General features: G+C 32.5%; 3 protein-coding genes across 4 annotated transcripts; all 3 read right to left on the minus strand.

Annotated features, from left to right (window-relative positions):
* Positions 1 to 1373: 1373 nt before the first annotated feature.
* Positions 1374 to 1799, minus strand: LOC115694978 (uncharacterized mitochondrial protein AtMg00240-like). The gene has a single exon (XM_030622082.1). It carries the CDS (start codon positions 1797 to 1799, stop codon positions 1374 to 1376), a length of 426 nt encoding a protein of 141 aa, XP_030477942.1.
* Positions 1800 to 10205: 8406 nt separating this feature from the next.
* On the minus strand, positions 10206 to 24435 carry LOC115725156 (adenylate kinase 5, chloroplastic). 2 transcript variants are annotated; one of them, XM_061117057.1, is made up of 20 exons: positions 24017 to 24382; positions 23825 to 23926; positions 23270 to 23398; positions 23043 to 23177; positions 22596 to 22742; positions 22222 to 22296; positions 22028 to 22121; positions 21262 to 21314; positions 21004 to 21132; positions 20839 to 20874; positions 20673 to 20753; positions 20456 to 20594; positions 20089 to 20168; positions 19916 to 19981; positions 19312 to 19341; positions 19107 to 19216; positions 18850 to 18987; positions 18660 to 18689; positions 18489 to 18554; positions 10206 to 10481 (listed from the first exon to the last, which is right to left on the minus strand). In XM_061117057.1, the coding sequence occupies exons 1-19, from the start codon at positions 24215 to 24217 to the stop codon at positions 18527 to 18529; spliced, it is 1803 nt and encodes a 600-aa protein (XP_060973040.1). In that variant the 5' UTR covers positions 24218 to 24382; the 3' UTR covers positions 10206 to 10481; positions 18489 to 18526. The 2 variants fall into 2 exon arrangements, with proteins under 2 accessions (XP_060973040.1, XP_060973039.1); XM_061117056.1 differs by lacking the exon at positions 10206 to 10481 and having other exon boundaries at positions 18194 to 18554; positions 24017 to 24435.
* LOC115694979 (uncharacterized) lies at positions 16354 to 17028 on the minus strand. The gene has a single exon (XM_030622083.1). It carries the CDS (start codon positions 17026 to 17028, stop codon positions 16354 to 16356), a length of 675 nt encoding a protein of 224 aa, XP_030477943.1.
* Positions 24436 to 25172: the final 737 nt, after the last annotated feature.

The raw sequence follows: 25172 nt of genomic DNA on the forward strand, positions 1-25172 counted from the left end.
TGCAACAGAACTTTCCTCTTCAGTGAGGTTTAGTGTGGAATTCATGGAATGCAAGAGAGGATCCATCACAAAATGCAGAAAAACCAGAAGCAGAAGCAGCAGTTAGGGAAAAAAAAACCAAAGAAAACTGAAGGAAGTAGAAAGAGGGAAACCGAAGATTTGAAAAAGCAGTTAAAAATCCAAAAAGATAGTTAAAATTCTATAACAGCAACAGACCCAAAACAGGGCACAAAATTTTTTTTTTTATTATTTATGTTTACTTTACTACTTGTGAGCGAGTTTCCTTAAATTTAAGCAAAAAAAAAATTTTGACATCTATTTATTTATAAATAAAGTTGGGGTTTAATTAAAAATATGGATAGGAATCTTAGAATAAATATACGCTGGATCACTTTAATTTGGAAAATACTTGCATTAAGGTTTTTTTTAAGTAATTTATTTATTTATATAGTTTGTACTTGGTATACTTGTTGTGGTTGACTAGATAAGAGATCATATCAACATAATTTTAACCAAATAGAACACAATTAAGTGAATTATTGCCATATCTTTATATAAACGATGATGAAATAAAATTTAAAATAAAAGTGAAACCTAAAAATATCATGTAAATTAATGGTACTTTGTTCATATATGGATTTTCGCTTGATACATTTTCTAAAAAATAAAAATAATAGTGATAAGATCATCTGATGAATGTTTTATCTTTACAATGAGACATAATTGAACCATATCAGTTTTTAATCAAATCCAATCAGTTAAAAACAGGAAGATGGTGATGATAAAAATCAGCTCAAGCTATTGTGTATTATTTATTATATAGCCACTAAGCAACTAATAGTACAATCTAGAATATGAACACCTCACTCCAAAAAATACAGATAAAAGGAATATTCTCTCTCACACTAATAACTGAAAAGAGAGAGAAATATAATTGTCAAATCATGCAAAGAATAATTAATAAAGTCATTAATACTAAATGGTAAATGGTAACCAGTAACTGGTAATAAGTAAAGAATATATTTTCTAAAACTTCCATTCAAATTAAGTAGGGTGCAAATCACACCTAGTTTGTTAACTAAAAAATAAAATCTCGAGTTGGATAGGCTTTTTACTAAGCAGACTGCAGTTTGATCATGAGAGGAAATGTATTTGATGTCAAGAGTTTTAGTTAGAACTTTATCTCTAATAAAATGCACATCTAACTCAATGTGTTTTGTTCTAGCATGAGAGACTGGATTAGAAGCCAATGTATTAGCTCCCATGTTATCACACCAGATAATTGGAGTGTGTTGAAGAGGAAACTGTACTTCTCGAAGCAGAGACTGAATCCAAGCAAATTCTGCAGCAACTTGAGCAAGAGCTTTGTACTCTCATTCAGTGTTTGATCTTGAGATAACAGCTTGCTTCTTTGAAGACCATGACACTAAGGAGTCTCCAAAATAGACACAATAACCAACTACTGAATTTCTATCATCAGGGCACCAAGCCCAGTTAGCATCAAAGTACCCTGTAAGAGCCAGTCTGTCAGTATACTTGATATGCAAACCATGATCTTGAGTACCCTTTAAGTATCTTAGAATTTTCTTTGCTACAGACCAGCAAACATCAGTTGGAGCTTTTAGAAACTGACTTAGTTTATTCACAGAGAAACTAATATCAGGCTTGGTGTGTGTGAGATATTGAAGAGCCCCAATTAAGCTTATGTGCTTTGTGAGATTTTCAAATGGTGTGCCATCTTGTATGGACAAAACTTTCCCTACTGTCATAGGAGTAGGACAACATTTAAGATGTACCATGTTTGATTTCTTGAGTAGGGTTGTTATTGTTGGGGGTTATTTTACCATGATCTAGATTTACTACCATGTATGTTATTTAACATTCTAAATATAAATTTCTAAAACAATAGAATTTAAACACATATAAAGTTCAAGAAACCTTACATTGGTTGCAGCAGAATTAAATGACTCATTCCACTCAGATCTCTAACCCTTGTATCCTTTCTGTAGCATAGTATCACCAAGATCTGACTCCGATTCTCCTTCAATTGATTTGGATTCTTCACAGTCTTACACATTATGATTGAGTACCAACTTGCTATGTGTGGGCATGTACTCTATCACTATAGGGTTCAAAAATTGAAGAGAGAAAGAGAGAGGAAGGATTCGAAATAGAGAGAGAAGAGAAGGCTCAAAATTTGACTGAAGGCTAGTGAATGCTTAAGCTGTCAGTTTTGAGTCCATCACTATCTATTCCTGCTAGGTTTAGGTTTGAATTATTTGGCATTATAAAATTGATAAATAAATGATAAAAACAAACCTTAGTGGCCAGCCATAGGATGCGAGCCCACCACTTGTAATTTTGCCATTTTTCAACTATTCATCATATTTTTTCACAAATGCCATATTTTTCAATTCAATCACTTAAATGCCATAACTGTTTATTTAATAATTAAAACTAATTATCAAATAAAATTGTCATTTATGTAATTTATTAATTAGACCATACAAAGTCTCTTAATTAACAAATTGACCCCAAAACCTCTTTTTTTCACAATTAAACCCAGCTTAGGGAAAATTCATATATAAGACATAGTCTAATTTTAGAATTATAATTGATTAATTAAAATCAATTAACTGAGTCTTACAAGCAGTATTGTCTCAACTAGTATGGGGACCATGGGCCTATATAACCGAGCTTTCAATAAGTAGATCTAGAATTTACCAAGTAAATTCCCTAAATTATTAATTCCGCCTTGCGCCACTATAGATTTAGAATTGAATAGCACTCTCAGTTATATAGAATGCTCTATACGCTCTATATGTACCACGATATAGATACATTATGATTATCCATTGTTACAATCCTAATAGTCAAGGATCTTTTATAGATGATCTACACTGAATAGGGACAAATTTACCATTCTACCCTTCAATTTATTTTATCCTTAAAACACTTAGCACCCTATAAATGATACTTCAGTTACTAATATAATTACTGAAATGAGGCATCAATCATTTATCTCTATTCAGCAAGCTCGAAGGAGATTATCGTTTCACTTATAGATACCTATAGAAGCTATAAATTCCATATCTATGATCAACGCTCCCACTTAATTGAACTATCATGTCCTTAATTTGTATGTCACGAGAAGATCCAATTGGTCGACATTAATGAACAAATTGAAGAACATAAATAATACAACTAAGTTGAACTTAACCATATCAAGATTAAGATCCATAGACCTAAGATCAACCATTGATATTGACTTAGAAAGATATAACGGTAAGTTTATGATATCTTATCCAAGATCAATATCGGTCCCTTCCAATATATACTCCATACATCCGATACTAATAAACTTTGCTAATACCCTGGAAAGGACATAATACTTATCCAAGGTGTAAGTATACCTTATCGCTGATTATCATGCGAGTCTAACTCCATATTCCACTGTCATGACGACACTATAATCATGAACATATATATTTACATATGTTCTGGACCTAATAGAATGTATACATTAAACATAATCATGAAATAAATCATGTGAACCATGCAACATAGAATGATTTCTGATCTTTATTAATTAATAAATCTGATTATATTAAAATAGGTTTTATTTAGGGCACAAAAACTAACAAACTCCCACTTGCACTAATATAAAATAAAAAGTGTATTTCAAATAATCTCAACACCTTGATATCCAGATCAAATGTAGTATGTAGTATTCTCTCCGTAATAGGATCTAACAGGTTGTATTCAATACAACCTTTCCTCCACCATTATCCTTAATCACAAAATCCTTAATATTGTGAAATTCCTCTCTATATGTCTACTCCTCTAGGGATACTGGATTTTTTACTTTTTGGCAACTACTTTTGTGTTAGTCAGGAAGTAACACTAGTAGTTAATAAATTGTTGGTACAATGCCAAAAATTGTATAGAACTTTCCATAGACTGAATAAGTATATTTCCTGCAACTTAAACATTCAGTCTCACTGGTAGAGTTAGAGACTCCAGATCGGTTTTTACACTTCTCCAAAGTCACTCCTCTACCCCCAGAGTAATCACCACCTCATCAGTAGACTTTCTAGCACTAACGCAAGTCTAGAAACCTGATTTAGTGTATTCTAAGAGTATTTAATACCACCCTTATCAACTAACATATAGTTCCTCTTCTTGATCTTAAGATTCACTTGATTGTCTTCCAATGTTCCTTTCCTAGATTAATCTGATACCAACTCATTACTCCCACTGAACAGCAGGTGTCTGGTCTAATGCATAGGAAAGCATATTTGAGATCTTTCACTGTTGATCTTAAGGAATTCTTTCATTGGCCTTTATCTTTTCAAAAATAGTTAAAACGTTTTCCTTAGATAAACAAAATCTACGTCTAGAAATCGAGAAGTTTCTATAGATTTAGTCACTAGAAAAAAAAAATGATTCAGCATCTTACTAAAGTAAGTTGCTCGCACTAGAGTACTTAAATCACTAGGCATACCACAAGCCATAAGTTTAGATAATCTCAAACCTATAATAATACTAGGATTAGGAATTTTGTTAAGTCCATTGAATAGACTTATTTTCAAAATTTCCTTTCTTGTCCATGTAATAGAAAACTTTTGGTTACTCCATATGAATGGTTTTAACCATAGTTCTCTAGTCTTTGCTTCTTAGTTCCTTATTCTGACTATCCATTACTTGTTTAAACTAACAATGAATTTTATTACCGGTGTCTTCCAAGTCATAATTGGGTGAGTTCCTTAAAACCCTCCCACTACGACAAGGTACCATGATTTTCTGTCTAAGAACATTAATGGTATTATCCTAATCGATTGTGTCAATACAACAGAGGCAGTGGGATCATCTTATGCAAAATAAGATGATAGAACACTTTTGGAATCAAGAAAAAAAATATCTCATCTACTTTGCTACTTTGTTTTCAGACTTAGTCATTTTCTTAGAAAAGTAGTATTTGTTGAAACAAACACTTACTTATCTTAATGACCGTAGAATGGTCCACCCCTAATCACTTAGCATAACTATCAAATATGCAAACCAAGGTTAACAGTTTTAGCTTTTCTTAAGGTCACGATCAGGACACCCATGAATCTAGAAATAATTTACACTAAGTACACAATCATTCTATCATTCTGAAATTTTCCTATCACTAGGGTAAATCCCTAGAAGGATTTAGGCAACTGCTAATAACTAATCATGACCTTTACTTTCATCAATATGCAAATCAAATTTCTGAGGAGATAAGTTTGAATACAATTTAAAAAATCAACTTAATGATCTTTGAACTGCATATCCAAATATTTCTCCACCCCTATCAGTTTGCAAGATCTTTAACCACTTACCTTAATATTTTTCAACATTACTAGAAATTCATGAAATTTCTTAAACATTTCAAATTTCTTTGCACAAGGTAAAATCTAGAGTGATTGTCTAAAAAATTTAATGGTAACTCATATCCACCCCTAAATGTACATCCATATTTTTGAATATAGATGATCCTACTTTCAAGTGGATATTGGCATATTGACTCTTTGTAGAGAATGATCTTGTCAAAATAACTATGAACAAGATGCAAATGTCATAGATATATTATAGTTGTGGTTATGGTCTTTTGATGACTTAGGTCTAGTTACATCATAGAGTTCTCAGATTAGTCCTAGAAGGTTCTTGATAACTCTATGAAAATAGAGTTATTTAGCTCTTTTTGTCCATTAAATTAGCTTTGTTCTCAAGTATTTTTAGTTTATTTTAGTAGTCTTGTTATTTAGATTTAGATTTATATAAATATTAATTTTAGTATTTTTTATTAGTTTTAATTAATATTTTTTATGTCAAATTTTTATTTATTTAGTCTCCCAATTAATTAAATACAATTGTGTGTGGTATTTGTAGGAATTTAAATGCTAAATTGGCAATTAGTGTTATTTAAAAAGAGAAAAGAAAGCAAGGAGAAGAGAAGGGAATTGGGCCAAGTTTATATTATGTATGGTCAAAATTAAGTCCAATTCAAATTGATGTATAAAGAAAGCAAGGAAGAGATGAGAGGAGAAAAAAGATTGGGCCAATAAAAATGTCTTTGTAATTTCGGGAGGGTCCAATTACGTTTTCTACATATATATAGGGTAATACTATGGTAGGACCTAGCAAAAGTTCTCTACCGGTAGGAAACTTTTTTTTTTACCATTGATTTTAGATCTTGTGGTTATTATGATGTAAGGTATATACTCTTATTATAGGACTGCTTGTATACAATTAAAACTTTATACATATTATAATAATATTTAATAATATATTTATTTTAAAAAATAAAATAATATTAATAATTAAAAAAATTATTAATTTTAGTTTTTAATTACTATTATTATTATTTTCTAAAATTAATTTAAATTATTTTTATATAGATATTTATTTTCAAAAATTCTTCTGATGTAAGATCGCTTGAATGATTTTAGATGCTCTTTAATTGGAACCGTACCAACTTGCTTCTTTTAAACTCAATTTTTTTGGCAGAAAAAATAATATCAAACCAAATTAATTATTTTTTTTTTATAAGTGGCGTCTCAAAAGAGCACCCAAATAACAAAATAAAAACTACTGAAAAAACAGTCAATAACACAAAAACTACGCACAGCCTAAAAGCAAAACAAAGAAAAAACTAGGTGTAAACATAAAAAAACCAATAGTAAATTATGAAAAGCCAAAAAAAAAAAAAAATAAGAAACAAATAAAAAAATAAGTTTAGAAAAAATAATTCTTTTTTGAAAATAAATACCAATATAAAAATAATTCAAAATAACTTAAAAAAAATAATTCAAAATAAAAATTAATAAAATTTTTAATTATTAATATTATTTTTTAAAAAAATAAATATCATTAAATATTATTATAATACGTATAAAGTTTTAATCGTATTCAAGCAGTCCTATCGTAAGAGTATATACCTTACATCATAATAATCACATGATCTAAAATCAATGGTCAAAAAAAGTTCCCTACTGGTAGGGAACTTTTGCTAGGTCCTACCATAGTCTTGCCCTATATATATAGGTCATGGATTCAATCCCTCACCACTTTTTTTTTTCAGACCGGTCACTCACTTAATATAACTCATTTATTCAGTAAATTTAGACTTTCAGGAACTAACTTATATGTATGTGTAGCAATATATTCACACAGTGAGTAATAATTTATATCAAGAGTAAATATTATATACTCACATACTAATATTTTATAGTTAAGTTAGACATCGTCTTATTATATACTATCACTACAATAAAATTTATCAATAGCCGCAATATTATGAGCGATGGGTAAAATTTGCCCTTAATAGTGGTAGCATTAGCGGCGGAACCAGAATACGCTGCTGATTCTACTTATTTATTTTTTTTAAAAAAAAAACTATTAGCGGTAGACTCCGCCGCTAATAGTATTAAAAAAGTAAAAAAATAATCGTTAGAATTATAAGCGGCAGGGCATTAACAGCGGTCCCGCTGCTAATAATTGTATATATACCCAACCCCGACTTTCGGTACCTATTTCAGTACTTTGTTTTTTGCTAGTAAGCTTTTTTAGACATAGTCAATTTTGTGAGTTCAATCTATGCCATTTAAAATGTCACGTTGTCGTGAGGTATAAAAATTCAATAATTGTGCTAAAGAATTAAATGTATCAAGCATACGATTAATTATAGAATTTTTTATTACATACAAACACATACGTCATGATAAGATAGAGTTTATTTAAGTTTTAGTTCATAAAAATAATAATAATTTTTTTTTATATATAGAATTTGTTATAAATAATTTAAATTTTTAAAATAATTATAAGTAATTAATATTATATATTTTGAATTTTGCACTTAATTAAAATATTTTCTTTAATTTCAACATTTTGAATTGTGATCGGGTCGTTGATTAGGGTTGAAATACCCTGTAGATAGTCAATGTAAGCATAAACTACAACATTTGGGTGATATGAACAATGATCGATACCAATTGAAGCCTTTTGACTAGGAAAGTCAATAAGAGCATTACCGATTAGTGTAATAATTGTTAATCTAATTAGAATATTCTCGGTGCAAATTTCCCTTATGCAATTTGTCGTAAGCGTATTTGCACATTAGTCATTTTATCACCCAATTTGTAGTATTTGCATTGCTAACTACCACCATGGACTGCTTATGTGTACACTCTTGAACATGCGGTATGTTTATATCGGTACACCTAATATTTTTATTTCAAAATTTATTTTAAAATTAAATAAAATTATAAAAATAAAATATTTAAAAAATATTATAAATTTTGAAATAATTTTTTATAATTTTTAAATAATAATATTAGGTGTACTAATATAAATGTGCTACGTGTACAAGAGTGTACACATAAGTAGTCTAAGTTGGCAATTAACTGTAAAAAAATAGATGACACCTAAAATTTACTAACAGTTCAGTCATTTGGAAGGTTTTATTTTACCACCAAAATTTAAGCTTGGAAGATTAAGTACAAATACAAATAGATTAATAATTGAAAATACTAAAAAAAAAAAAATGCCTTTCAACTTACTCCTCTCTTTCTTTCTTATTTTTTATTTTTTTTATGAAAAGATAACTAATTCATCTTAAAGAAGAATGATTATTATGTTGGGCACAAAAAATATTATATTTGGCTCAATCCCTTACCACTTAAAAAAAAAATAAAAATACAGGACCAGTCACGCATGCGTGACTTCATTCGTGTCCTATATATATATGTAATAGTCAGTGATGTCGCCCAATTAGTTACATTGCGGTCGCGGTAGTAAACGGGCTATGTCGTATCCACAGAGGCAAATTACTACTAAAAATTAGTATAAATAGAATATGGTAGAAATTGAAATGAAGTAAAAAATAATAAAATGAGAAATGAGAAAGAGGATGATCAGATAAAGAGTTTGATAAGGTAGAAATGTAGTTATGCAAAACCTATTCTAATACCGATATTAATTCAAAACACAGTTGCAATTCTACACCATCAATTACAGCTGGAAGATGTATATAGTAAAAGCGCAAATTGATTAATCTGGTATAAATTGAATCTCACCTCTAACTTGACAGCATATCATATTATATATCATAAATCGATAAAATACCACTATTGGCAGAATGCAGTAAACGACATACAATATAATAAATATACCAAAATATTAATAGCCTAACTTACACAAGAAAAGCATGACTGAACTTATATAAAATATACTATTAACTTTGGAAGGAAAATTAGAAGATGAAGAACAATTTAATAAATGAGAAATAGAGATGAAGCACAAAAGAATCAATATCAATATTAAGAATAAAAAGTACAATAGCTACACTCTAACCTCACCAATATTTCTAAAATAGTTCACTCATTTTTGTCACATAAAATAAGTAAAACTAAGAGAGAAATAAGAAAATAATAAAAAAGAGTATAATTTTACTACTCTAAAAATCTGATGCTTTTTACAATGCCAATGGGTGCTATTTATAGTGAAAATTGACTATTTAAAATGATATTTTCGTGTACCATTTAGTGGGCTAAATGGTACAAAAACTGATGAGGAAATTACACTATATACAATTTTTATATTGTCCTTTTTTATTTTTATCCTCTTTTTTAAAGTCTATCATTTTTACCTTTTTTTTTAAATATTGTACTAATTTTGCCCCTGTCACTTTAAGATACTCTCTATGTGACTCTCTTATATCAGGGTATTTTGGGTACAATACATATAAAAAGATGTATGTTTCAATTAAATATAAAATTAGAAATAAATTTAATTAATTGATTAATAAAAATGGTATTTTTCAACTTACCCCAAAACTGATTGAAGTGGGAACATGGAGACGTGGGACACACATTGGAGAATATGGCTTGTTTTGCTGTAGTCTAAGATCACGCCTCCCTTCATTTAATGCAATATAAGAGGCATTTGACATATTTACTGAGAGACAAAACTTGACATATTGACTTCGGGGTATGTTGAAAAATACCAGTTTTATTAATTAATTAATTAAATTTATCTTTAATTTTATATTTAATTGAAACATACCTCTTTTTATATGTATTGTACCTAAAATACCCTGATATAACAGAGTCACATGGAGAGTATCTTGAAATAATAGGGTCAAAATTGGTACAATGTTTAAAAAAGAGGTAAAAATGATAGACTTTAAAAAAGAGGGTAAAAATAAAAGACAATATAAAAAATTGTATAGAATGTAATTTCATCTATTGACTTAGTCATACTTGGCCCAATTTAATAATAGTAAAGAGGATTAATGAAAGGGAATTTTACAAAAATACTGTTTTTGGACCAAAACTTTACAATTATACTGGGACACGGCAAAAATAACATTTTTACTGCCCCAGCCCAATTTCATTACTTTTGTACTGCCCAAGCCCAACAGCATAACATTTATACTGTGTGTGTGGGGAAACAACCTTCTTCGTGTGTGGGGAGACGCCGGAGACGGAAATCACCAAGAAAAAACCATTAAAACCGGCAAGAATAAACAAAAGCAGTAAAATCGACGTCAATAAATAATCATGGCAAAACAACAGTAAAACAACACTAAAACAATCAAACAAAACAAAAGAAAAAAATGATTAAAAAAAACAAACAATCTGCTGCACAACCTCAACACCAGATGCAAAATCAACTATATTTGCAAGTCTATTCCTAGAAAATTATAAAAAAAAAACTACTAAAACAACACTGAAACAACACAAAAACAAATGAAGCAAATATAACTACTTAGAAAAATATAAAAGAAACACACACCTCAAAACTCTCTTGTGAGTGAGCTCGTCAAATATATTTATAGGAGAACCAAAAGAAAAAAACCACAAAAATAGCCAAAGAGAACGAAGAAGAAATGTATTTATAGCCTCCATCTTCCACACTCACAGACATAACCATCACAACAACACGAGAACACCCAAAAAATACCTATTAATTCAAATAAATAAATCATGAAAAACAACAGTAAAACAATACTAAAACAATACTAAAACAAAAAAAAACAATAAAAAAAAATGATCAAAAATTAACTATGTTGTGCACATCCTCAATACTAAATGCACTATATTTGCAAGAAAAGTTCTAGAAAATTAGAACAAAAAAAAAACCACACTAAATCTTATATTTTAAAAAAAAAACATAACTAAGAACTTCAAAAAATTAAAAAAAAGAGAAGAAGAAAAGAAAAGAAGATGAAGAAGAAGAACTAAGAACTATCACCTTCATGGTCTTCCTTCCCCTCATCATCTCAGCCATAAAAACATAGCTTTTATTTGGGTAATATTATAGATTTGGGAAAAAAAAAAAAGAAGAAGAAGAAGGTGAATAGTAGAGAGAAAGCTCAAATAGAATGAAAAATAAGTAATAAAAGCTATTATACTTAAAAAGAAAAAAGATAACGTGTAGAAGATGTATATTAAGCTCTTCATGATTAGTTTTTTTTTTTTTAAAAAAAAAAATTCACAAAATGACGAAACCATCACATCAAAATTTTTTTACTATTAAATACAATAAAAATTTTCATAATTAATTTTTTAAAAAAAAACAATATATTTATATATATATGAGGTGACAATCAAATTTTCCATCAACCTTTATTAATTTATTTTTTTTAAAAAAAAATAATAAAAAAAAACATATCTTAAAGTGACAAAAAACATAAAAGGGAAAAGCTTCATACTAATTCAGTATACAATATGTAGATTAAATAGTAAAAAAGCTTCATATCTATATTGTTGATTCAAAAAAAAAAAAAAAAAAAAAAAAAGTTGGCAGCCTAAAAAAAAAAAAAAAAAAAAAAAAAAACAGTACAAAAGTTATTTTTAGAGTGTAACAGTATAAAAGAAAGAAAATGGGAAAACACAGTAAACTGTGTAAATTTCCCTAATGAAATGGGCTTGGACATTAGGCTTTAGAAGAAATGACCCATGATAAAACTTTAATTAGAAAGATGGGTTAGGCGTGAATCCATGGGCCTTCAGTGTATACACTTCTTGATCTCTCTTTACTTATTGGGTTTGATACTCTGCCATTTATTTATACCATTTTGCTCAAATTTGAAAAATAACACAAAAATTAAAATAAATTAAATTTTTTCAACTAAAATAAATTTACCATTAATAAAAGAAATATTTAATTTAAATTAATTATATGTACACAAATAAAGGCTTAAAGTCTATTAATTTGAGTCTTTATCAAGAGCACTGTTATTTTTTGGGACACAAAGATGGCAGTTGTCTGCCATGGGTGTTACACACCTTTTGGTGACTTTTGTCGCTAGTTTTTGGTACCTTAATATTGGAAATGTACTTTGGCCAAAGAAACTCTTCACCAATTGATGTGGCCGACCACTACCATCTTTTGGGACATAAAGATGGCAGTATTCAGGTAGATGGTTTCTACACTACTTGGTGACCTTCCTTGCTTGGCTTTGACGTCTTGATGATAAAAAAGCACATTTGGCAAAGAATCTCATTCCCCGTAAGTTAATTTTTCAATAGAAATGCAGAAAGGATTTCTCAGCTCAATTTGAGACTGAGGTAAACAATTCATTAAATAGACTTTTCCAATACAATGGGAGCAAATACAATGGTGCCAGGTGGCATACGCAGAATACAAGGCATAACAGAAAAAGAGAATATTCTCTTAACAATGATTACACAATAACAACCTCTGCCAGCTATGAGAATTATACTCTGCTACACTGAGGCACACCAGAAGGCAAGGTGGTGCTCATACATGGTTTCTAACACCACCCCTCAAACGAAGGGGCAATTCTTTGATTCCGAGTTTGTCAATTAGAAACCAGAAACGGGAATGTGTGAGACTTTTTGTCAAGCAGTCAGCCACCTGGTCTGAGGAAGGTACATAACAAATGTCGAGTTCTTTGTTCATTACTTTGTCACGAACAAAGTGGATGTCGATTTCGATATGCTTGGTTCTCGCGTGGTAAACAGGGTTGGAGGCAAGTGCCTTTGCACTTTGATTGTCACTCCATGTGACTGGTATGCTTGGTAACTTGAATAGCAAGGATTGAACCCAAGTTATCTCAACTGAGACATGTGCCAAAGCCCTATATTCAGATTCAGTGCTTGACCTCGAAACAACCCTTGCTTTTTAGATGACCATGCAATTAAAGTGTCACCAAGATATACACAGTAGCCAGCAACCGACCTCCTATCATCTGGACAACAGGCCTAGTCTGCATCAGAGTATCCTTCAAGTGTCAACCTTTCATTGTATCCAATGTGCAGACCATGATAGACAGTCCCTTTTAGATATCTTAATATTCTCTTGGCACCAGACCAGTGGCTTGAAGTGGGAGTTTGGAGGAACTGACTTAGTTTGTTCACAGCAAACACAATATCAGGCCTTGTGTGACACAAGTACTGAAGTGCTCCTATTAGGCTTCTGTAAACAGAGGGATCAGTCATTGGTTCACCATCACTTTTCGACAGAGGTTTACCTGCAATCATAGGTGTTGGACATGGTTTTGTGTTCAGCATATCATATTTTCTCAACAAATCACTGATGTATTTAGCCTGAGTCAGGTACATTCCTGTTTCATCCTGATGCACCTCTATGCCAAGAAAAAAGTGAAGCTGTCCGAGATCCTTTAGGGCAAAAGCTCTGTTCAGTTCTTGAATAAACTTGTTCACTTCTGCAAAGTTGTTGCCAGTCACGATAATGTCGTCCACATAGATTAATACAAGTATGATTACTTGTCCTGTTGAGTAGAAGAACAAAGAGTTGTCTGTCTTCAAGTTCTTGAAATTCCAGCTGTTTAGTGTGTGTTTCAGTCTGTCGAACCAGGCACGGGGAGCCTGCTTTAACCCATACAGAGACTTGTTCAACTTACATACATAGTCTGGCTTTTCTTTGTCTTCAAATCCTGGTGGCTGCACCATGTAGACATCTTCTTCCAATGTTCCATTTAGGAAAGCGTTGTTGACATCCAACTGCTTGACTTCCAAGTTTCTTGACACATCAAGAGTTAAGACAACTCGAATTGTGGCAGATTTAATTACAGGGCTGAAGGTTTCGCTGAAGTCGATTCCAGGCCTCTGATGGAATCCTTTTGCCACCAGCCTTGCTTTGAGTCTCTCAAGGGTTCCATCTGCAGTCCACTTCTTCCCATACACCCATTTGTTCCCAATAAGATTGTATCCTGGCAGCCTAGGCACTAACACCCAAGTTTTGTTTCTTTTTAGTGCAATGATTTCTCTATCCATTACATCATTCCATTCCTTCGATTTTAGTGCCTCTTCGATACAACTTGGTTCAGCTAAGTTGAGATTCCATTTGGCTTGACCAAGATAAGCTTTGGGTTTGAAAATTCCAGCCTTGGCACGAGTTACCATGGGATGAGTTGGTGCAAGTTGCTGTGTAGTTGCTGGTGCAGCAGGTTCTTGTTGTTGCCTTTCTGGTTCATGATCTGGTGCATCTAAAATATCAAAATTATCAGTGTGCAAACTGCCAGTATCAATGTGTTCACTAACCTCAGGTGTATTATCAGCAGGTGCTGCTCCAGGAGAACTTTGTGAATGTGAATCTGTACCAGTAGGAGTAGGATCAGCAGGTGGTTGAGTGATTTCAGAGTTAGAGAAGTGCAGATTTGGGAGCTGTGACCATTGAGAATTTTGAATGATGGTTTATTTTTCAGGAACATGAGTGTTTAGAAAGCCATTTTTTAAAGGAAATTCCTTCTCATTGAAAACAACATTTCGTGAGATGTAAACTCTTCCTGTTGAACTTAGGCATTTGTAGCCTTTGTGTGACTGACTATAGCCAAGGTTGACATATTTCAGTGAATGGAACTGAAACTTGTGTGTTTGATAGGGTCTTATGCAAGGAAAGCAAGCTGCCCCAAACACTTTCAAGAAGGAGTAGTCTGGTTTTTTGTTGAGCAGTGTTTCGAGGGGTGATTTCTAGTTTAGCACAGGTGTGGGTAACCTATTGATTAGGTACACTGCTGTTTGGAAAGCATCAACCCAATATCTAAGTGGCATATGAGCTTGAGCCAAAAGGGTTAATCCCATTTCAACTATGTGCCTATGCTTTCTCTCTGCTCTACCATTTTGAGCAGAGGTGTGAGGGCAAGGATGAGTGAAATTGATGCCATGCTCTAATGTAATGTCAGTGAAAGATTGGTATTCTCCTCCCCAATCAGTTCTAAGAGTCTTAATGGTTGTTTCAAATTGATTTTCTACAAGTGCTTTAAGTGTGTGAATGCAGTAAGTCCATCGGATTTAGATCTTAGAGGATATATCCAAACATATCTGCTGAAATCATCAACAAAATGGATATAGAATCTGTAGTTGGTATTCGACATGACAGGGGCAGGGCCCCAAAGATCTGTGTGCACCAGATCCAACACTTTGGAGGCATGGTTAGTAGAGTTTTTAAAGGGAAGAGCATGGGATTTCCCATATTGGCAAGCATCACAGAATTGAACATTTTCATTGATTGGAGGATTAACATTAACAACTTTCAAGACTTAATTTAACACCTTACTAGAAGGATGTCCAAGTCTTCTATGCCACATATCATTTACTGAAATCAAATGTTCATTAACAGTAGATTGAGCTACACTTTCTTTATGAAAAACTGAAACACCAGTGTACAAAGTATGCTGGTTTTGATTACTTTTGACAGAGTTGATGGAGTGGTGGATATTCGATTTTGGTATTGATGGTTGAAGCTGGTACAACCCATTCTTAAGTGTCCCTTAGAGTAGCACCTTCTTTGTTGCTTTGTCCTTCACAAAACAAAAATTGGAGTGAAATTCAATGAACACATTGTTATCAGCAGTTAGTTTAGACACACTAATTAAATTTTTTGCAATTTTAGGAACAAGCAACAATTCTTTTAAAACCAAGTCATCTGTAGAGTTTGTTTGCAGTTTGCTACTGCCAATGTGAGAGATAGTTACTTGACTACCATCTCCAACAGTTAAGTGATTCTTACCACCATACTCCATTTTCTGATTGACATTGCTTGATGATGAAGTGACATGGTTGTTGGCTCCACTGTCAGCATACCATTGATCACTATCAACTATTTCAGGTGAGGCTATGAAGGCACTGTGGCCACTTCCACCTTGCTGAGCTTGCTGGGTTTTTGGATCATGACCCATATAGGATTCATCGTACCTATTGTAGCATATCTCAGCAAAGTGACCATACCTGCCACATACTTGGCAGGTTGGTTTCGAACTATTCGATCTACCTCTTCCTCGACCCTGGTATCCTCCTCTGGTGTGTGATGAGCCACTACGATTTCTAGAATAGCCGCCTAGCTTCCCCTTCCTCGATTTGAGTTGTTGGTTGGTTTCCCAAGAAGATTAGCAGCTGCAAGATTGGCAGATGGCCCTGTGTTGACTCCTCCTGATGTTCCATTACTTTTATTTCCTCCTACAGCATGCAACCTTTCGAGTTTGCTGTCAAAACTCAGCAACATCTCTTGAGCTTCCTGCCATGAAATGTTAGTTCTAGCTTCAATTTGTACAACAATAGCAAGGTATTGAGCATCCAAACCAGAGGTAACATTTGAGATGAGATGGGCTTCAGGATAAGGGTCCCCAGCTAATGCAAGACTGTCTGACCACATCTTTTTCTGCTTGAGATATTCAACCATGGGAGTAGCTCCTTTTCTTGTTGTTTGTATCAAGGTTCGAGTGTCATCCATCTTGGCTCGAGAATGGGCTCCAAACAGATTTTCCAAGGCACTCCAGAGGGTAGTAGATGAGGCGCATCCCATGACCTCAATAGCCACAGATTCGGTCATAGAACTGTAAATCCATCCCATGAGCAGCTGGTCACTAACGATCCAGTGCTCATAGTCAGGGTTTAGAGTAACGGCTGGGTTTTCTTCAGTGGAGGTTGGTGCTGGTATGAGTTCTGGTGGGCAGGGACGACTACCATTGATGAAGCCATCGAGTCTGTGCCCTCGAATGATGGTCGACACCATTGTTTTCCACAATGTATAGTTGTTGCGATCTAGCTTGAGGGAAAAGGGTTGGTTCAAGGTATTGAATGGCTAAGTAAAGTTGTGAGAATAGGTGTTGGGGCTGCTACCATTTCCAGTCACTGCACCAAGGTTACTTTGGTTGGGATTGATAGGGACGAAGGGAGTATGAGAGTTTCCAGTAGACATGGTGAAGGCCGATTTTGGCTCCGATACCAAGTTAATTTTTCAATAGAAATGCATAAATGATTTCTCAGCTCAATTCGAGACTGAGGTAAACAATTCATTAAATAGATTTTTCCAATACAATGGGAGCAAATACAATGGTGCCAGGTGGCATACGCAGAATACAAGGCATAACAGAAAAAGAGAATATTCTCTTAACAATGATTACACAATAACAACCTCTGCCAGCTGTGAGAATTATACTCTGCTACACTGAGGCACACCAGAAGGCAAGGTGGTGCTCACACATGGTTTCTAACACCGTACTTGTGGCCGACCTGTGCCACTTTATTGTGCACAAGGAGAGCAGCGGTTGACCATGCTTGATGGTGAATGGGAAATGATTCCTTTCAATTGTGTTATACACCTTAGTGTTGGGGGACCACATTTGGACAAATTTTCTTTGGCAGTTTAAAAATAAAGAGAAATGCTTCCTTTAGTGGCGGAGAGAGAAATATACGTTAAGGGAGCAAATTGTAAGAAAAAAAAATTGGGGGGGAGGCGAAAGGGGGCAAGGGCAAATTATAAATAACTAGGTATAATTTTTTTTACCAATTTAATATATACAAAATACATAATAAAAAAAAAATGTTGGGAAGGCTACAGCACTGACTTTATGATCAAGTTTGAGGTAATCAAATTCATTTTCATTTGATTTTAACCAGCCTAACTTACCACTTAAAAAAAAAAAAAAAACAATTTCATTTTACCAACCTGAACTATGAATGCTTTGAACTATGAATCATAATATAACTAAGCATGAATAGATGATAGCTTTCAATTTAAGTGATTGTTTTGTCATATGTGATTTTCTAGTTTTGACTGTATTTTCTCCCACTCAAAACACACACACAAAAATGACAGCAGAGATTTGGGTGTGATATTAGCAAGTACTTTATAACATAATTATGTTTTTAAAAAAAAATTAAAAAAAAAAAAAATCTTGAACAATGTGATGAATTTTTCTACTTAATATTGGCCTGAATGTATCATCATTACAGTCCCTGGCTCTATATAATGCAGTAACTGTACAATATATTTTTCTTCAGTCCAATGGATACTTGTAACTAGTAAGGTGACAGAAAAGTTGATAAACAAGCATTGTGAGCTCTCAGTAAGAGAACTAGCAGAATCCCATTAAAACAAAAGAACGAAAATTGGATTGACAAAAGATTCACAGATAAAAAAAATTGCATGGATTATCTCTTCATACTTGTGAAACTAAAATCAGAACTTACCAGTGATGCAGATTAAGACTATACATACACCATTTTGTTTACGAGAATATACTGCTGAAGAATCCCCTGCAATAAAAAAGAAAGAAAAGAAAAAAGGTTGGATCAACAATCCTAGACTAATTAGTCTAAGCATATATAATATTTAATATCACATCAGAAAAAAATTCTTACCAAATTCCAGCCTCTTTCTTGTTTTGATCTCTGCATTTGTTAAAGTTGAAACAAAATAGCTCAGTTAAATAGATCAAATGTTTTATATTGATGCAAGCTGTTCTTTATCAGATAAGTAGAGTAGTGGAATATGATCCAAACATTTTCATTTTTGATGAAATAAGAAAGGTGATCCTTAAATGTATGTTACCTGGTTATTCCTAGGAATGCATCATTAATTTCATCAGAACTTGGTCTCTGAGGGAATGTTGACAAGATAACATACTTCTCCTTCCCAGAAGGTTCATCCACCCTCTTGTACAGTTCGTATCGATAAGGATAAGCCATCCTGAAACGTGAGGTTTGAAATGAGAGTATTTATGGCTTTTTGGTTAGAATTTTACAAATGACAGAACCAAAATCAACAGTAGTGGCATAACAAACTGGCTTTAAGGTATTTGAGCAAACCTGAGAGCACCCATAATTGGGTATTGGGTTCCTGCATAATAGAGAAGCCGAAAGACATAGCAAATCTCAAATGAGGCAGCATACTCCAATCTCTTGTCACGGCCCATTGTCTTGAGAAGCAAGTAAAATAAGTAGAAACTCAGATATCGAAAAAAATTGTGTTTATTGTAACAAACTTGTTCAAACTCATTGGCTCCACACTTACTTGCATTATTCCACTTGAACCAGGTAAATCCTGAATATCAAAAAATTCATTAATGATTTAACTGACAAGATTCACTTTAAGAAAAAAAAAAGGTGTTGCGAAATATGAAGGTATTCTGTAGCTTGGGCTTGAACTAAACTGATTTTGGTATTCTGAAGATTACACTAAGTTATACTTGAGATGGATTGAATAAAATATTTAGTAAAAACACATTTGTAAGGTAGGTTTCTAATCCATTAGAAAGGTATTAATACGAATTCTCCAATAGCAGCTCCTCCTGTTTTCTACTTCTGTTATTTTTCTGGCTTCTTCTGGAATTTTTCCTTTAAGGTGGCATCAGACCCTTCTCAAAGGATCTCTACATGACATGGTCATGAATTTCTCTTCTGTACTCTTTACATTTTAAAATTTACGAGGTCAAAATAGCATATTGAAATGACAATAGATGTATGACTCTTTACAGCTAATAAGTTTCACTAAGTTGTGTACACATGAATTTTGATGCATGCAATGCTAAAATACTCGGTCAAATGACAAAATCACACAATGTTGCTTGGTCATTAGCTTATGTACGCAATAAGATATAGAAAGACAGGTACAAAACCTTGAGCCGAGGATTTATCAGAACAACTGGCCGGTCGCCAGCAGCAGTAGTCATTGCTTGTAGATCCTGCATGAACAAACACAAAACTGTTGGAGACAGAGGTCGAGCTACAAGAGTCAAGTACATTATCCCCTTGAATAGCATCGAAAACTTTGCCATTCTAACCTACTTACCTCAATTATACAGTTTCCTACAGCATTTTGAGGAGCCACCAGAATAAATATGTCATCTTGCTCATCCACTTCCTTAGCACCTGGACACTTTCAAATATAGAAAACTAAGGATATTCACGAAAATACGAAGATTCGCAACAAGTTGAGCATACTTACAAACCAATTTTGTTGGTTGGTGTATGGTTATTCTATATTGTGTGTTTCAATGACACAACACCCAGATTTATGAAGGTAGTGAACAAAATTTGATAATTCATTATTCCCTCAAATGAATTTATAAAATAAATCCATGACTCGTTTACCGAAAGATATTTGACTATAATCAATATGAAAGTAAATTTAACATATGAAAACTGTTTGTATATACCTATGGATCCAATATTGATAAATGTTCCCATTGCACCATATTCTCCCCAGTCCATGAACTCTAAGATCTTTCTAGTACCAGCAAGCTGCAATGGCATTCCTGCAAGGGCACCTTCCCCCATAGACCCTTGGACACAAACCTTCAAGAGAAAATTGCATGATTGACATACTGATATAAAGCCACTAATCAATGATAGAAGCAGCATCTAGTCAGTTACCTTGACGCGTTTTCCATCATCTGCAAAAGAAAGAGCAATGACCCGAACAAGTTCCATTAAGGTACCTATTCGATAAACATCCTGTGCACCAGCATATCATAAGATGTGATTAGTTATTTACAAATTCTGAAGAAGTTAAAAAATTTAAAATAAAATAAAATCTCACCATTTCTGGGTTTAGTTCTGGAATATTAATCTCCACCTGTCAAAAGATGAACCAAGATCTTATTACAACTACAGTATTCTTAGTGAGTAATACATTTAACAAGTAAACTTATACTTAGTGAGCTTTCTACGTTAGTCGTAAGGACGTTGCCACTTAATAACAAACCTTTATTCGAGTTCTTCCATCATTTATAGCTCTCTGTGTGGCTTGTAACACATCATCATAGAAATATTTTCTTATTTCTCTGGAATGAGGAATGTTATTCAATCTAGTAGGAATGCCCCTCCAGTTATCCTGCAAAAAGCTACATAACAATAAGAAATAATATAACTGAAAATATTTATCACAATTTTCCATTAGAGAAAATTATGAAAACAATGAACAAATAAACCAGAGTTAACTAAACATTGTATAACCATAAACCTGACTTGTAGATGGCTCCTTCAAGTGGTTACCACTTCCAAGTGATGGTTTCTCTGGTGAGGACAGGAAGTAACAAGAAAATTAGAAAAGGTAGAATATCCACCATAAAAAAAATTATCTGCTCAAACCACCAGAAGTCCAATACTTACTTCTAGTAAAGGCAAAGATAGTATTTAAAACAATGGTTGAAAGCCTTACATGCTTCTATCAAAAAAAAAAAAAAAAAAAAAAAGTCTTGCATGCTTTCGAAGCAATTCTATAACTTTGTGCTAAGAATTATTCTGTCAATTGGTTAATGCAGCAAAATAGAACATCAGCTGATATTGAATACGAGGGATTTCAAGAGTCGTGTTCTCTCCACTTGGGTTAATGTGGTAACAATTGATAATAACAGAGAGAAAATAGAAGAACACTAGCTGATATTGAATTCTTCACATTAGCTAATAACACTAGAAGAACATTTGGGTTACAACCTTTTTACCAAATTCTTCACACCCCACAAATGAACTATTTATTCAATTCTTATGGTGTACTCTATATCCCAGCCACACTCTAACATCACCCCTTTAACAAACTCTCTGCCGCTAAGAGAAAGTCTATCACTTTGATTATTGACTAAAGTTTGAAAAACTGAAATGAACTGATCTAGACCAAGATAAGCTTTCTGATACATTTAAAGAAGTTTTATAAAACATCTTTAAGGATTTCAAACTGATATGTTGGGGGCAAACTTGCATTATAAACTTTAGAAGGTAAAATATCTTACCTAACTTTGTTGTCTTTTCTTTATCCTTCTGCACTTGTGATAGCAAAGCATCTATCTCTGCAAAAACTTCTTCTTTTGAACGGTTTCCATTAATCTGTTTTCCAGATATAATTTAAACATAAGTTGTTTGTGCACATTTAAAAATATAAGATAAGAAAAAAGAAGCACATAACTATATTTCAGCACCTACCTACCTTTTTCATTATGTCTGAATAAGTCGATGAAATTGCTTCTGCATTTTGTTTGTATATTTCAAGCCGCGACTTTACCTGGATAGAAGTTAGAAAACCGAATCAGAAAAGCTAAATACCAAAGAATTTATCAAGCAAAATTACTTTTATTTCCATGAGATTTAAGTAGACTCCATCAAAGCATTATATGTATGGTGAATTAACTATCATTTAAAGCAGCACTTAATTTGATTTATCATTCTCTACTCAACCAGATATCTTTGCCTTAAGTAATAGTAAGTTAAAAGTTTGACACATTGGAATGCAAGTCATAACAGTACATGTTGCTCATTTGAAAGACCCTATTCAAGTATGGCCTTTGTGATGTGAAACCATACCTTTTCCTCAGTATCATCTGGACGGGTAACAAGTCTCGCACTAATTTCCTCACTCTCCGGAGGGAAACTCTTGAGATGGTAAATTTTCTTTGTCACTGGGTCCAGCCTTCTTCCAATGCATCTGTCGATTAGAGTTTCATCAGGAACCTGAATATTAAAAAGTTACATCTTGTAAAATTGAACATATTGGACCCTTAGTTTATCATGACTATATGAGATAGTGGAAAATTTGAAAAAACAAGTAAAACCCACTTTCATTTATGTATCAAAACTTTGTCAAAATTTTAATGCTACATATACATAACATACAATATTTTGGCCTGGTAGATTCCACAAATAAAAACCACCCTTTACAAGGAATTGCAGACAAGTGAATTTAGTTTAAAATCATCTCATTCCATAATTAGGAATCAAACAATAGAACACATGTGCACACGGATAACATACATCTAAAACGATATAAACATCCGGCCTAATCTTCATTTTCTCCAAACTCTGTGCTTGGTTGAAACTTCTTGGATATCCATCAAGAAGCCACCCTTTTCTCTTAGTATCTTCACGAGATAATCTCGATGTTACCATCTACATGACAAAGAAATTCTGTTGACTTTATGTTGAAGAAAAAAAAATAATACAGTAAATAATCTATGTGAATTCAAATGTTGATATTATACAGCTGTGACAATCTCATCAGGAACCAGACGACCAGCATTCATGTACTCTTTTGCTTTGTTCCCAATTTCTGTCCCAGATGACACTTCAGCTCTTAGAAGATCTCCTGTTGATATGTGTACCAATCCAAACTGAATAACAAAGAAACAAGTACGGAATAACCAAGAATCCAAACACATAAAAAATCCAAATTTTACAAGATGAATTCCCTTGGCAAAAAATGAATTCCCAAAGATTCCATCTTCTCATGTTTGATTGAAAATAAATTAACAATTGTTTTTCCAGAAAACTCAAATTTAGTATCGTTGTATAATATTCTAAGCATAACAAAAGAGGTGCTCTGATTAAATTTTTGGAAAACATTTTCCTTCAATTTTTCCTCATAAATTTTCAATGCTAAAAAGAGTTCAAACAAGACCTTGAGAATAACAGAATTGGGTTCTTGATTATATATAGTTAAATTGGAGTAATGGCCTAAAAGTCTATATCCAAAAGCCAAAGAAAAAAAAAAGCCAAGCTTGAACTGAACAGTTTAAGATTATAGATGATTAGCCAACCTGATTTACAATTAACTCGCATTGGGTTCCTTTGCCTGATGCTGGTGCACCCGATATCATCACTTTCAATGGCTCATTGACCGAACAGCTCACTTTTAAGGACTGCCCAACGTAAACCCAAAAATTTAAACAGTTAAAGTTACGATTTTGAAGTGTTCAAAATGATGAGAAACCGTGTAATACAAAACTAACCTTGGATTTGGAGCTAGTTCTGAAATGGGTATTGGTGTAGAGAAGGAGAGAGCAAGGCCTGTAAGATGGCTGAAAGGAGAGAATTGAAGAAGAAGAAGAGGAGGAGCAAGAGTGAGAAGATAGTGAGGAAAGAGGAGAGAGTGAGGGAGTTGAAGGGACCACATTGGCAGAATGAATAGGAGAGACTGAGGAAGCCACCATTGTTGAGCTTATGCTCTCTCTATGATTGTCTCTGTTTTAGAGAGAGAGAGAGAGAGAGAGAGAGAGAGAGAGAGAGAGAGAGAGAGAGAGAGAGAGATTGAAGCAGGTGTGGTGTGGCTCATTCCAACGGATAAACGGACACCACTTATTCTCAAGCATACAAAAGCTCTATTTCATTCTTCAATTATTGATATTTTGTTCTAGCAAAAAAAAAAAAAGAATTATTGTTATTTGTAATTATAAACTAAAATTATTTTTAAAAATTATTTTTTTTTCAAATTTTTTCCTCACACTATTACATATTAATTTTAATACTTATTTTAATTTTATTTTTAAAAAATAAAATTACTCATGTATATATTATTTATTTTTTAAAAAAAAAATCATAAATTTTTTTTTGTTATAATATTTAAATATAATTTATTTTTATTTGATAAGTATATTTTTTAAGAATATAAATTGAAAAAAAAAACTTTAAAAAAAAATTAATATAATTAAAAATATAAATTTTATATAAAATAAAAATTATTAAAATAAAGTGTTTTTAAAAATTTTTAGAATATAAATAAAATTTCCTTAAATCAAAAACACCAATTACAATTTTTACCACGTGACATATACCAAAGCCTCTCAACTTTACTATTAAAAATTGAGATAAGGTCAGGAATAGTTATTATATGTCAATCAAATCTACTTTTATATTAAATTTAATTGAAAAAGATTTTTTTTTGAAATAAAACGTTTATATAAATAAAAAAAAATAAATTTCACCGGCATTATAAAATAAGTTCATAAGTATGGAAGAGATATCCAAAAGATCATATTGATTATGGGTAAAAGTCCACTTGACCACATTATGTGCCATAAAATTACAAGACTAAACAATATTAGAAAAAACACAACCCACAAATATGAAGAAGTGCTTTTACATCAACTTGAGTAGTTTTCAATCCCC

Source organism: Cannabis sativa, chromosome 6 (genome assembly GCF_029168945.1).
Source record: "Cannabis sativa cultivar Pink pepper isolate KNU-18-1 chromosome 6, ASM2916894v1, whole genome shotgun sequence".
NCBI lineage: Eukaryota > Viridiplantae > Streptophyta > Magnoliopsida > Rosales > Cannabaceae > Cannabis > Cannabis sativa.

Coding starts and splice junctions, on each gene's coding strand:
- LOC115694978 (XM_030622082.1), bottom strand. CDS start 1,799: ATGGTACATCTTAAATGTTGTCCTACTCCTATGACAGTAGGGAAAGTT.
- LOC115694979 (XM_030622083.1), bottom strand. CDS start 17,028: ATGGTGTCGACCATCATTCGAGGGCACAGACTCGATGGCTTCATCAAT.
- LOC115725156 (XM_061117057.1), bottom strand. CDS start 24,217: ATGGTGGCTTCCTCAGTCTCTCCTATTCATTCTGCCAATGTGGTCCCT. Junction 23,399..23,824: donor GCGAGTTAATTGTAAATCAG/GTTGGCTAATCA, acceptor TTTGTTATTCAG/TTTGGATTGGTACACATATC. Junction 20,169..20,455: donor TATCAATATTGGATCCATAG/GTATATACAAAC, acceptor GAAAGTGTCCAG/GTGCTAAGGAAGTGGATGAG.